This window comes from Henckelia pumila, chromosome 3 (genome assembly GCF_033568475.1).
Source record: "Henckelia pumila isolate YLH828 chromosome 3, ASM3356847v2, whole genome shotgun sequence".
NCBI lineage: Eukaryota > Viridiplantae > Streptophyta > Magnoliopsida > Lamiales > Gesneriaceae > Henckelia > Henckelia pumila.
In genome coordinates, this window is record NC_133122.1 from 132,078,912 (window position 1) to 132,092,540 (window position 13,629).

General features: G+C 38.9%; 1 protein-coding gene across 2 annotated transcripts; it reads right to left on the reverse strand.

Moving 5' to 3' along the window:
- Positions 1 to 8,347: 8,347 nt before the first annotated feature.
- On the reverse strand, positions 8,348 to 10,723 carry LOC140891943 (protein NRT1/ PTR FAMILY 5.5-like). 2 transcript variants are annotated; one of them, XM_073300652.1, is made up of 5 exons: positions 10,524 to 10,723; positions 10,169 to 10,383; positions 9,544 to 10,082; positions 8,908 to 9,451; positions 8,649 to 8,828 (listed from the first exon to the last, which is right to left on the reverse strand). In XM_073300652.1, exons 1-5 carry the CDS (start codon positions 10,546 to 10,548, stop codon positions 8,784 to 8,786), a joined length of 1,368 nt encoding a protein of 455 aa, XP_073156753.1. In that variant the 5' UTR covers positions 10,549 to 10,723; the 3' UTR covers positions 8,649 to 8,783. The 2 variants fall into 2 exon arrangements, with proteins under 2 accessions (XP_073156751.1, XP_073156753.1); XM_073300650.1 differs by having other exon boundaries at positions 8,348 to 9,451.
- Between the last annotated feature and the right edge of the window lie 2,906 nt (positions 10,724 to 13,629).

The window sequence follows — 13,629 nt, forward strand, 5'->3', positions numbered from 1 at the left end:
GGACAGTCGGAGCGTACTATTCGCACTTTAGAGGATATGCTTCGCGCGACGGTGATGGATTTTGGTCCAGCGTGGCATGATCATTTACCCTTGGTGGAGTTCGCCTACAACAATAGTTTCCATTGCAGCATTTGCATGGCACCATTTGAGGCACTTTATGGACGACATTGTCGTACACCTTTGTTTTGGGATGAGGTTGGTGAGCGTCAGGTTGAGGGTCCTCAGATGATTCAGCAGATGATTGATACAGTAGAGTTGATCCGACGCAGGGTTAAGGCAGTCCAGGATTGACAGGCTAGTTACGCGAACACTCACCGCAAGCCACTTCATTTTGAGGTAGGGGAATATTTTTTCTTGCGTGTGTCACCTTTCCGGAAAGTGATGAGGTTTGGTCGCAAGGGTAAGCTGACACCTAGATTTATTGGTCCTTTTGAGATTCTCGAGAAGGTTGGGGATGTGGCTTATCGTCTGGCCTTGCCACCCAATCTTTCGGAGATCCACGATGTGTTCCACGTGTCCTTGTTGAGGCAGTATGTGGCGGATGAGTCGCATATTTTGCATCCGACTGAGGTAAAGGTAGATCGGGATCTATCGTATGTGGAGAAACCCCTGCGGATTCTTGACAGGAAGGACAAGGTGCTTCGTAACAAGCGTATACCATTGGTGATGGTACAGTGGCAACGCAGAGGGACAGAGGAAGCTACTTGGGAGTTGGAGAGCCGGATGTTAGCCGAGAACCCCGAGTTATTTTGAGATTTTGTACTTCTTTGTATTGAGTTTATACTTGTTCAGTTGTAATAAAGAACATTTGGTTGGCTATTTATGTTTTCCTCTAAAACTTAAATTTCGAGGACGAAATTTCTTAAGTGGGGGAGAATGTAGTAACCCACATTTCTAATTAGTGATTAATGAGTAATTAATCACGTGATCATGTTTAGATTAAGTAAAACATGATTAAGTAAGTTTCTGTTGGGATAACGGACTTCAGAAATGGATTCAGAGCACTCGAATTAGTTGAATTGGTTCAGCAGGATCGGACGCTCCGAAGTAGACTTTGGAGGATCCGAAGAGGATCAGAAGCTCCGTGCCAGGATCGGAGGCTCCGATTGAGATCGGAAGCTCCGATCTGGACCAGGCCACACGTCATCGCTTACGTCAGCAAGGTGACGTCATGGCTGACGTAATATTGAGCGATCGGAAGCTCCAAAGGTGCGATCGGAGGTTCCGATCGTGATCGGACGTTCCGAACCGGGATCGGAGGTTCCGAACGCTGTCTATAAATAGAGGGTCCAAGAATTCATTTTCTCGCACCAATTTCCTCTCTTCTCTCTCAAGTCCTAAGCCTTCTAACTCAGATCTAGGGAGATCTAGGCATCCTACGGGAATCCGGAAGTGGCTTAGTGATCAAGACGTTGTCGCGGAGCTATGGCCTAGTTTTGAGGCTATCGAAAGCAAAGGACTATCGACGGACGCAGATATAGCTTTGGCATCCTAAAAATATTTAGGAGTACGCTTTAGCTTAGTTAAGGCTTTTAGAGCTTTATTGTTGATGCATGGATATTTGCATTGTAGTAGCAGTAGACTGGACTAGTAGGCTTGGAGTATAGGCCAGTGGAGCTAGGTTGTCCAGCAGTGTTAGAGGTACGTAAGTACTGACCGAGATAGCCGGCATGATATATTTGCATGTATTTTGCATGAGTATGTGATATATGCTTTATCATATTTTAGCATGTTTTACCGTCTTAGCACATACATGATTTTACGTGTGACTGCATCCGGAGAGATGTGAGTCATTGACAGTCTCCATAGGGAACAGTGATCTCATATTGGACTCGAGTCAGGTATGCCAGTTTCCATATGGGACTTGTATCATATTTTGGATTCGGGTCAGGATGGGGTTGGCTCAGCCCTGATATGGTGTATACGAGTACCCCGCGGAGTCGCTCTCTAGCCGGTACTGTATATTCTCGGCGCCATGAGCAAGTGTTTTCACTTGAGTTTTAAATCATCTGTGTGCGCATATTTGTATTTATATCATTGCTTCGTATTGAGCGTTCTAGCTCACGCCCCTGTGTTTGGGTATTGTGTACCTTGTGGCGGGGCAGGTTTGAGGTTGGACGGTCCAGGCGGCTCTCAGTAGGATTGAACTTTGGTGAGTGCGAGGTTGTAGAGGGTAGGGATTTATTTACCCTGAACCTTCGATTTGGTTGTATAACAGTACTTATACACTTGTGATATCGTCGATTGTATTTTGCCGATTGGATTTGTTGTATTTTAATTATCCGCACTTTACGCTTTAAGCTTTTATTGCGTGTGCTTTTACTCTAACTCTGATTAGGTAGTGGATCCGGGTTGGGTCACTACAGTAGTGTCATCATGGTAATGACTGTACAGATGCAAGCATCAAGTAAGTCATCACCAATCCTCTGCCACTGCCTCTGACATCTGGTAATCGATCCAAAGCTAGGATCCACATGAGTAGAAATCTCGAAAACTTGGACACGATCCATCGCTCCTGTCCGCACTTGCTAGAATCCCATAAGCCAAATCTTCAGAAATCCTGCAGATGATGATAGTCTTCGGTCAATCTAATCGCCGCATCATCACCTCTTCCAAAGTCTTATCAATCCTATAAGGATAACCCAAAGTCTTAATACTATATCCCAAGTCTCTTGCATGCATGCTCTGATACTAATAAATGTAGCGACCCAACCCGGATCCACTACCTAATTAGAGTTAAGAGCATAATTAAACATGCATTAAATAAATCGCTGCGGAAGACTTAAATAAAAGCAGACCGGCAGAATACAATCGGTTAAACAAATTCGATTATACAACCCAATTGAATAAATAAGCCTAAAAGGTAAAAACCTACAGCTAATCCTGCTGTCTTAACTGATCACTGGCTACTCCAAGCTCCTGGTGCTCGATCCTGCACCTCCACCTGCCCCGTCGAATGGAGTGTCCAGGTACACAGAAAAGGCTGGACGTGAGCTCTAGGCTCAATACAAAAGCACGGGTAAAACATACAAACATGATGCATGCACATGACAGGGTATCCATATCTGAGATAACTGTATACAACTGCTCAGTAATGGCGCCTAGGACATGAGTGGTACAACCCGGGGAGCCAACCCTATGTACACTGCTCATTCCTAATGGAGGTAGACCGTGTCTTCCAGTTGCCAGTGCCGGCTAACCCATCGGTCGCGGGGGGCTCGACATCAACCGTCCGAACAGGGCTGAGCGGCCCTACATGGCTCATCTCAAAAGATGGAAAGGCACAATATGATATGCACATGCTGCATAATAATATGACACACAAATGCAACATATAAGCATGCAAAACCCGCTGGCTATCTCTGTCAGTACTTACGTACCTTTCTACAGGCAGTCCTAGCAGTCTCACTCTAGGTTCCAAGCCTATCATCAACTCTACAATGCAAATACTCATGCATCATTAATTAAGCTCTAAAAGCCTTAACTAAGATATTGCATACTCCTAAATAATTTAAGGAGACCATAGCTATACATGCGTCCATCGTCAGCCCGCTGATGGCGATTATCCTGCAACTAGGGGCACACACCTGCTGCAGCTCCACAGCCTCGAGCACGGCTCCACTACACGAGCATTGCTCCGCTACTATGTCAGACACTGTCTGACTATGCTAGAATATATTTCCTACTCCAACTCTAAAATAAGAGTACCCAAAGCCCTAAAATAGAGCCACGTGGGCGAAGGAGAGGAATTCGGAATTTGCACCAAATGATTCTCCGCGACCCTATATTTATAGCACACGTGACCGTTTGATCCCAAGTTCGGGGCGTCCGATCAGCTTCGGGCCGTCCGATCGTCTCATCGGATGGTTCGATCTCCGCCATGCATCCAACCAATCACATGCAACCATACATCTGTCCAATACACTATTCGGATGGTCCGAACTGGTTTTTCGGATCGTTCGAACTCTGTCCGGATGATGTCACCAATGACATAATATTTTGTGACAGCTGGCTGCAAGTGTTTGGGTCGTCCGAACCCGCTTCGGACTGTCCGAAGTCTTCAGAGCCTTCGAAGCCTGGCTCCATCCATGTTCGGGTCCTCCGAACTCAAGTTCGGAGCGTTCGAACCTCTCGAACCATACCCGCCATTTTTGAGTGTCCTGAATCCATTTCTGGACTCCGTTAATCCATTTCAATTTTCCTTAATCATGTTTTACTTAATCTAAACATGAACATACGATTAATTACGCATTAATCGCTAATTCTGGATACGGGTCACTACAGTAGTACTGGAATATCGCAAGGTGCAGGGTCATCGAGATCAGTGGCTTAGCCTGAAAGGCAAGCACTTTCTGTACATTTCTTCCAGCCACAGCCTCAGCAACAGAATAGACCAGAAGGAAGTTAAGGGGGGAGTCAAACTCCCAGACAACATGCCCGAGTCTATGCATTGACTAAAGAACAGACTCAAGCAGCACCTTACAATGTCATTGCAGATAACTGTTCTATGTTTGGTTATCCTACTTATGTATTGATAGATACAGGTTCATCGCATACATTCATCTCTAAACAATTTTCTATGTTACATGCATTACTTTCTGAGCCATTGTCTGCTGTAGTTTCTATTTCTTCACCTTTTGGGAGAGGAATTGTATCTGTGAGATTGATAAGAAATTTTGCACTACAGTACGAAGGTAATGTGATTAAGTTAGATTGTATCGTTCTTGGTTTGTCAGATTTTGACTGCATTATTGGCATAGATATGTTAACCATGTACAGGGCCACAGTTGATTATTTCCAAAAAATAGTCAGATTCAAACCAGATATGACAGATGAATGGAAATTATATGGTAAGGGCTCTAGAGCTAAGATTCCTTTGATATCTGTATTGCCAATTACTCGATTATTGCAGAAAGGAGCAAAGGGATTCCTTATTTATGCAGTAGATGTGCTGAAACCTAGCACAAAATTTGCAGACTTGTCAGTGGTTAGTGAATTTGCTGATGTCTTTCCAGTTGAAATTCAGGGATTGCCTCCAGTTTGGGAGATACACTTTAGTATTGAACTAATGTCAGGTAGATTACCTATCTCGAAAGCTCCTTATAGAATGACACCGGTTGAGTTGAAAGAATTAAAAGAACAATTGGAAGATCTTCTGGCAAAAAGGATACATTAGACCGAGCGTTTCACCTTGGGGTCCGGTTCTATTTGTACGAAAGAAGGATGGATCAATGTGACTTTGTATCGACTACTATCAATTGAATAAAGCAACGGTCAAGAATAAATATTCACTGTCTAGAATAGATGATTTATTTGATCAGTTTTAGGGTTCATCTGTTTATTCCAAGATCGATTTGAGATCTGGATATCATCAGTTGAGAGTTCGAGATGAAGATATAACTAAGACTGCCTTCAGAACGATGTATGTCCATTATGAGTTTATAGTCATGCCATTTGGACTGACCAACGCTCCAGTAGTATTTATGGGGCTTATGAATAGGTATTTCAGAAGTATCTTGATTACTTTGTTATTATCTTTATTGACGACATTTTGATTTATTATAAGAATCTTTGTGATCATGCTGAGCATCTAAGAATTATCTTACAGACTTTGAGAATAGAGAAATTGTATCCAAGCTATCGAAATGTGAATTCTGGCTGAAGAGAGTTGTACTTCTTTGGCATATTATCTCCGGAGATGGGATTTTTGTTGATCCAAACAAGGTCGAAGCGGTGATCAATTGGCCAAGACCTACATCAGTCCCAGAGATACGCAGTTTTATGGGCTTAGCAGGATATTATCGGAGATTTATCAAAGATTTCTCCAGCATTGCCAAGACTATTACTCAATTGACTCAGAAGAATGCATCATATGTTTGTACAGAAGCTTGTGAGGCAAGTTTCATTGAGTTAAGGAAGAGATTTACGAGTGCACCAGTATTGACTTTTCCTTCAGATACTGGTGATTTTATTTCCTATTGTGATTCTTCTCACAGGGGATTAGGATGTGAGCTTATGCAGAAAGGGCATGTCATTGCTTATGCCTCGAGACAGTTGAAACCACATGAGACCAGATATCCTATCCATGATCTAGAGCTTTCAGCCATTGTATTTGCTCTGAATATATGACGACATTATCTATACGGTGAGAAATTTGAAATTTATTCTGATCACAAAAGTTTGAAATATATGTTTTCGCAGTCTGAACTGAATATGAGACAACGAAGATGGCTAGACTTGTTGAAAGATTTCGATTGCGAGATCAAATACTATCCAGGAAAATCCAATGCAGCTGCAGATGCCTTTATCAGTAGAAAGATATGTTTTTATCCTTATCTACGATAGCTGTATCTAGATTGGTAGAAGATTGTTGTATTTATGGATTAGTATTTGAGACAGATATGCGGCCTATTAGAGTTTGTGCTATGAAAGATGAGCCAGACTTGTTGATAAGAATTAAAGAAACGCTGAAATCAGATTTGAATATGCAGAATTCAGTTGAGAGGGCAAGATCAGGGAATCAGTCAGAATATCAGGTTCGTGATTATGGTGTTTTGTTTGTGAATAACAGAATTGTTGTGCTAGATGTTTTAGATTTGAGACAGCAGGTTTTGAAAGAATTTCATTGCAGTAGATTCAGTATTCATCCTGGTGGCTGAAAGATATACAATGATTTGAAAAATTAGTATTGGTGGAAACAGATGAAATCTGATGTCACAGAATTTGTGTCTCGATGTTTGAATTGCCAACAGGTGAAGGCCGAAAGAAAGAAACCTGGTGGTCTATTGCATATCTTGTCGATTCCAGATTGGAAATGAGATCATATTTCCAAGGATTTTGTTACGAAACTACCACATTCATCCAGAGGTTACGATGTCATTTGGGTAGTTATTGACACATTAACGAAATCAGCATGTTTTATTCCGTACAAGATGACGTACAAACATGATCAGACAACAGAGATTTACGTCAGAGAAGTGGTAAGATTACATGGTGTGCCTAAATCCATCGTTTCAGATCGAGACCCTAGATTTACATCTCATTTTTGGCACAGTCTACAGCAAGCTCTAGGTACTCGATTACACCTAAGTACAACATATCATCCTCAGGCAGACGGACAGTCAGAGTGGGCTATCCAGTCACTTGAGGATATGCTTAGAGCTGTAGTGCTAGATTTTGGCATTAGCTGGCAAGATTCCCTACCACTTATGGAGTTATCGTATAATAACAACTATCAGACGAGTATCAGATGGCTCCATTTGAAGCATTGTACGGCAAGAAGTGCAGATATCATCTCTACTGGGATGACATCTCAAAGGCACCTGATATTGAGTTAGATATGATCCGAGTGATGACATATAAAGTGAGGCTTATTCAGAAGAGAATGAAGACAACTCAAGATCGATAGGTCAAGTATGCGAATGTCAGGCGTAGAACTCTATATTTTGAGCAGGGAGACAGAGTATTTTTGAAGATTTCTCCTTTCAGAGGAACTGTCAGATTTGGCAAGAGAGAAAAGTTGTCTCCGAGATTTATCGGTCCTTATGAGATTCTTGAGAAGATAGGTGATCTTGCCTAAAGATTACCTTTTCCTCCAGCTTTGTCGGATATACATGATGTTTTTCATGTTTCTATGCTGCGGAAGTATCAACCTGATCTCTCTCATTTACTCCATCCAGACGAGGTAGAATTAGACGAGACTCTAAGTTATTTTGAGAAGCCGAAACAATATTCCGATGCGTTCAAAAATTTCGATCTGCATCAAATAAATTACCTTGAACCGATAATCAACGAACCAATTTCTTCAATAAACCGAGTTGAATGATCCCAAATATTTCTGTGTATCAAAAAAAATATGAAAGATGGGCGAAGTCACTCTGACGCTCAAATCAGTATAGGATTCAATAGAAAAAGTAGGAAAATTGTAGCGATAGAAAATATGTGAAAGACATGTAAAAGACATAAATAAGATGTGTAAGAAAAGCGTGTAGAAAACATGTAAAAACATATTGTAATAAGGTTTTGAGACCCCCTTATTTATAGGAAGAGAGTCCTAGTCCATATATAATTTTATTGATAAGTCTACAATCTATGCATATCCATACAATATTATGATATATCTCTAAAATATAAATAAATATATGATATGATTTTTATCATATCATCAGATGTTGCATAATATTTCAATTACTATGCTTCCACATCTGTTTATAATTAATAGATTATATACTTGTTTTTGGAATATTCTGTATTCTTGAGTTTTGGTATTCTTAAAAATGTGTTTCTAAGCTTTCAAGAACAATGTGGATACTCGCGACATGACAAGATAAGTTATGTACATGTGGTTTAATAATGGAATAAGACGCATCATTATTCATAAAAACGAGAACTATTTAATTTCGAACTTGAGCTTTACTACAATACAAACAAATTGGACAGCAGCAGCAGCATAAGCATTATTAGGTAGTGTTTGGGAGAGTTTTTAGAAAACACTTATCAGTTTTTTTTAATAAAATTTTGTTAAGAAAAAGATGAGAAGTGTGCTTCCTAAAAACTTTACAAAACACTACCTAAATCGTCGTCAAACGGCCTAGCAAAGCCACCAAAATTTGGATCCGGGCGTTGTGCTTCCAGCTCCAATTCCTTGTATGTGTAGAACACTGCGACCACTAAATATACGACAAAATCTATAGCCATCAACCAAGACAAGGTCCAATAATACTTGTCTATTCTGCTCGCATTCAGACTCTTTTGAAACCAATTCATCTTCCCTCCCCTCTCACTCACTTTTCCCACGACGAAAACCGAAAGAACACTACCAAGAATCCCTGCACCAAACACACCATTGATGAATAAAGGCAAGTATCTTCTAGTTAAAACCAGGGATTGACCGAGGAAGAAGGAAACCGCGCTGAAATGGAAGATCCCAGTAAATAGTCCAAGAAGAACAAACTGTGGAAGCAGCCAGAACATGGTCATTGGGATCCTTTCGTCCGTTTTATCGATCAAACCATGCCTTTGTACCACTCCAAGCCTTCGCTTCTCCACTTTGGCTGCTGTTACGCAGCAAAGAATCGCGATTATCATCGATATAGAAATTCCGATGAGAGGAGCAAGCTTTCCTAATCCTAATTTCTGATCCATGCGTTCTGCGAATTTGACGTAGAGTTTAGCTAACTGTTTCTGGGCTTGCTCGAAAAACCACAAGAGAACTACAATGGGAACCTTGAGGCGGCCGACTTTGGGATTGAGGTGCTCAAGTTGCTCGACGAAGAAGGTGAATCCAATGGCAGAAACAACACCACATATTATGAATGTCATCCACACTGGAATCATTCGAATGAGGACTTTTGTTTCTTCAACTTCTGTCACCGTGCAAAGTCTCCATATCTTGTTTTCTTGTTCTTCTCTAGGTTCTGTTGGCACCACAATAGCTGCCTTATCCAAGCACCTGCATTTATATGAAGAATTAATGAGATGAATGAACCACAGTCTCTGACTGGAAAAGATGTAAGAATTTATATTCACTAAAATGAGAGAAACCTTAAGCCTTTTGTATGAGGAGCCCTGTAAAATCTTAGACCACTGAACTCATACAGGTCCCTAGGATCTCTCGGGGATTGATGAAACCGTTTCAAAACTGCCGCAACAAACACTCGAAAGAACGCTGTCATGGGGCTTCCTTGTGGCCTATGATAAGCGTAAGAACGCGAACCACTGAAGAACAAGACAGTGGCAAACAGAGTACATATAGCAGGAATCCCGAATCGAATTGACCAAGGCTTGATATAAGGGAGCCCAATGACAGCGACGAAGGTGGTGATACTAATCACTACAACACTGGTAGAGAACTTACAAAATGTGATATCATCAACAGGATTGTTCTCTTCTCCTCCAAGTTGTTCGCCTAAAAAATCGTTAAAAGAAGTCATGTGGCCAGCCATCCCGAAAGCAATCAAGGGCATTGCTATGTAGAACAGTATTTCTTGGCCATGGCCGATGCACTCAGGCTTGTATTCTTTGCAGTTCCCCATTGAATTTGCCAGCACTGGTGGTGTCGACATGGCCAAAAGTCCTAATCCCTGAATTCAAGAATCATACACAACTTGTTACAAATTAGTCCCGCAAAAAGGATGCAAAGATTTGATTCTTTTTATGTTATATTTACCACGCTGTAAGCTACGCTGGAGATGAGAACCATCCAGTAATTTCCCAATATGGTGTCAACTATGTATGTCAAAAACAATGGCGACACCAGAACGAAACCCCAAAAGACATTCACAATCGCCGCGGCTTTGGTGAAGCTAAAATCCCAAACGTTGGTTAAGTACGCCATCATTACATATATCGCGTAAGAAGCCAATATATCCACCCACAGGAGAACTGTACATGAGGAAATATGTTTACAAAAGTTATTTTTCGAGGACAAAATTGAAGTTGTAGCCTGCTCCAAGTACTAATATTTTTTTAAATCCACTATTCTGGCAATTATGAAACAATGTAACGCATAATGTTTAATTTACCTACTACTCTGGCAACTGTGGCCATTGGAGATAAGATTTATGGAATCTAACTCGGGCGATTTAGGATAGTTTAGGAGTGAACCGGTATCTCTTCCTTGTCGATGAAATTTGAAATTAGATGAATATTTTGTGCAAAGAAACCTTAGAGATTCTTGGGATTTGTCTGGCTGTTATATATATATATATGTATATGCTTAATATGCAAGACAATGAAGCTGGTAATTCAGTTGGTTACTGATGTTGGGAATTTATTAACAAAGGAAAAATGGCGCGTAAAGTCTTCATTGCTACGCGTTATTAGAGACTAAGAACAAGTTGAATGACATGGAATAAGAATATATCAATCCTCCAATATTTAATACTTTCAACTCTTTACTGGATTTATTTATATATCCTTTTACCTTTGGTGGGTTCTAGATTCTTCGTAATTAATTCCCTCCTAAACTTTTCGGGCAAATAACGTGAAAGCTGCATTTTTAGTTCTGAAATAATTTTATCGTTTTTCGATTTTGGTCTTCAATATTATCAAATTTCAGTTTTAGTTTTTTAATTTTTTAATTTTAAAAATTTTAATGATTTTCATTGAAAGTACTGATATGACAATATATACAACAATGTCAAAACAGCACTGTGTCAGGTCGGGAAAAAAAAACTACAATTGCCACACACAAAAATGCAAGCGAACTTAAAATGAAATTTGATAGCATAAATGATAAAAAAAACAATATTCCAGACAAATAACCATTTGATATATTTTCGAAGCATGTGTACCTAACTAACATCGTGTTTGGACATCTAATTTCATACTATTATTAGAACAATACCCTCGTAATAGTTAAATTGAGGAGAGTTTTTGAGAGTGTAATTATTATATAAAAAAATATTTCTAACTGAGTTAAAAAAAATCAGTTCTAGTTTGATATTATATTTTGCACCCTCTTGAAAATTATAAAAATAATAAATAATTAAAAATTTTGGTCTCTATACCAAATCATTTTGGTCCATTGCTTATAAAATGAGGGTATTGCTCTATTTACAAGGGTATATTGTTCTAATAATAGCATGAATTTTTTTTATAATTATGGTTTTAAACAAGATCGTAATTATTTACAAGACTTTCCCAGTTGATTATTGAGACGAGTAAACTAGAAGCCGCATTTGTTCGAGAAAAAAACTTCAAGGAGTTAGTGAATATTAATAACTCCGAGTCAATAGTTTTTTTCATTAATTTATAAAATATTAAAATTAATGATGTAATCATTTTAAGAATTTTTATACGACGCGTATCAGTTATGCCATTAATCAACCATAAAACGATTAATACAAGACTTTTTAATTTGACAGTGAGAAAAAATGGAAGAGAAAGGAGGTTAGAAGAAAAATTGAAGAGAAAGTGGGAGTAAATGAGATATGATAGATTTTTTTGGGAGTGTGGGGTATAATCGGAAAATTTAAGACAATTGACCATGACATCAAAAATAGTTTTTCTAAGATACGCACACTTAATAATATAGTAAAAATATAGTATGCACTCCCTAACGAGCACAAATGTCCTAAATACCCCCAACTTTAATTTTAGGTCTTTTGGAATCATCTTCTCTCCTAAATTTTTTTCTCACGTCCAACCATGTCCGACCAAAAGCTCTTCGATCTGCTTCTAAAGACGGTCATCCCAGCATTTTCGAAAGGTTGAATTGTAACTTGTTCTTGTCTACCAATCGTTGCCGCCCTTTGCTCTAGTTTTTTTGCAACAAAGCGTATGAAACTACTCAGATTTATGCTTGTTCCCTTAAAAAAAAAATTTTCATGACATCAGATATTTTTTCACCAATATATATCTTAAAATTACCTTTTATTTTTTGTCCTCAATTATTCCCTTAAAATTAGGTGACCAATCTCTTAGATTAAAATAGTGGCATTATGATATCGAGATCATAATTTGCTTTAATCCATTTTTTGTATTCTCATCACTGTAAGCTTTGTTTTTATTTTTTTTCAGGGCAGTAAATCCTAATGGATTTAGAGGATCTGGAAGTTCAAATGTTGGTTTTATCAGCAGTTGTCATCATAATGGTTAACTGTACATGATTTCAATCAAAAATCCGACTAATTTGATGGGCCTTTTCTTCACTTTGTTGAGAAAGTGTCAGGATATAAGGCCTGAGCTAATTTCATTGCAGTACCAAGCTCTTCATGAGAAAATATTTGTGACTTTGTATGATGATGATGATTTGTGTACTATGCTTAATCTCCACACTTGTATGACGCTAACGATCATTGACATGAGGGTTGTGAGGAAAAATGAACCATCTGGAGGTAATAGACTTTTTGAAAGGTAAATTACTTTTAGAAATTTGTTATTTTGACATCTATGAAGGCTGAAATTAGTCTTAGAATTTTATTAGTTATGCATTTGAAGTTAAATACTTTATAAATTGATATATGATACAAAGAAAGATGATAATGTATTTCTATAACTTAGTGCTGCATATTATTTGATTATTTATTGTTTGAGAAAAAAACTGACTGTAATGTGGTCGTTTAAAACTGGTAAGGATTCGAATATTTGAAGAGAGCCCCGGTTCGATCAGTGAAATGCAGATGACAGTTGTTCCTTTAAGAAATTCTTTGGATTCATGGAGTCATTGTATACGTGGAAAGGGTCAGACATTCAAAGATGCGGCAGAGTTTAGGGTTTATGACAAGAATTATGCAGTTGCAACTAGAAGATCCTTTTGGTACAAGAAAAATGATAGTGTGAAGGTGATTGTTGCTTGTAGTGATATTAATTTTCAGTAGAGGATATATGCATCAAAACATAAATGTGATAATTTGTTTGGTATTCGTAAATGCTTTAGAACATACTTGTGGAGAAGATAATTTACGCAGTAGGGGGCATCCTAAGGCTGATTCATCTTGGGTCGCAAACATTGTGAAGGATAATTAGTTACGTGCTGAACCGTTGTATCGTCCATGTGAAATTATAAAAGACATTCATTGAGAATACGGTATTGAACTAGAGTATCACAAAGCTTGGTTTGGGAAAGAATTAGCAATGCACAATATTCATGGCATTGATAAAGGGGCATATAGGAGATTACAATGG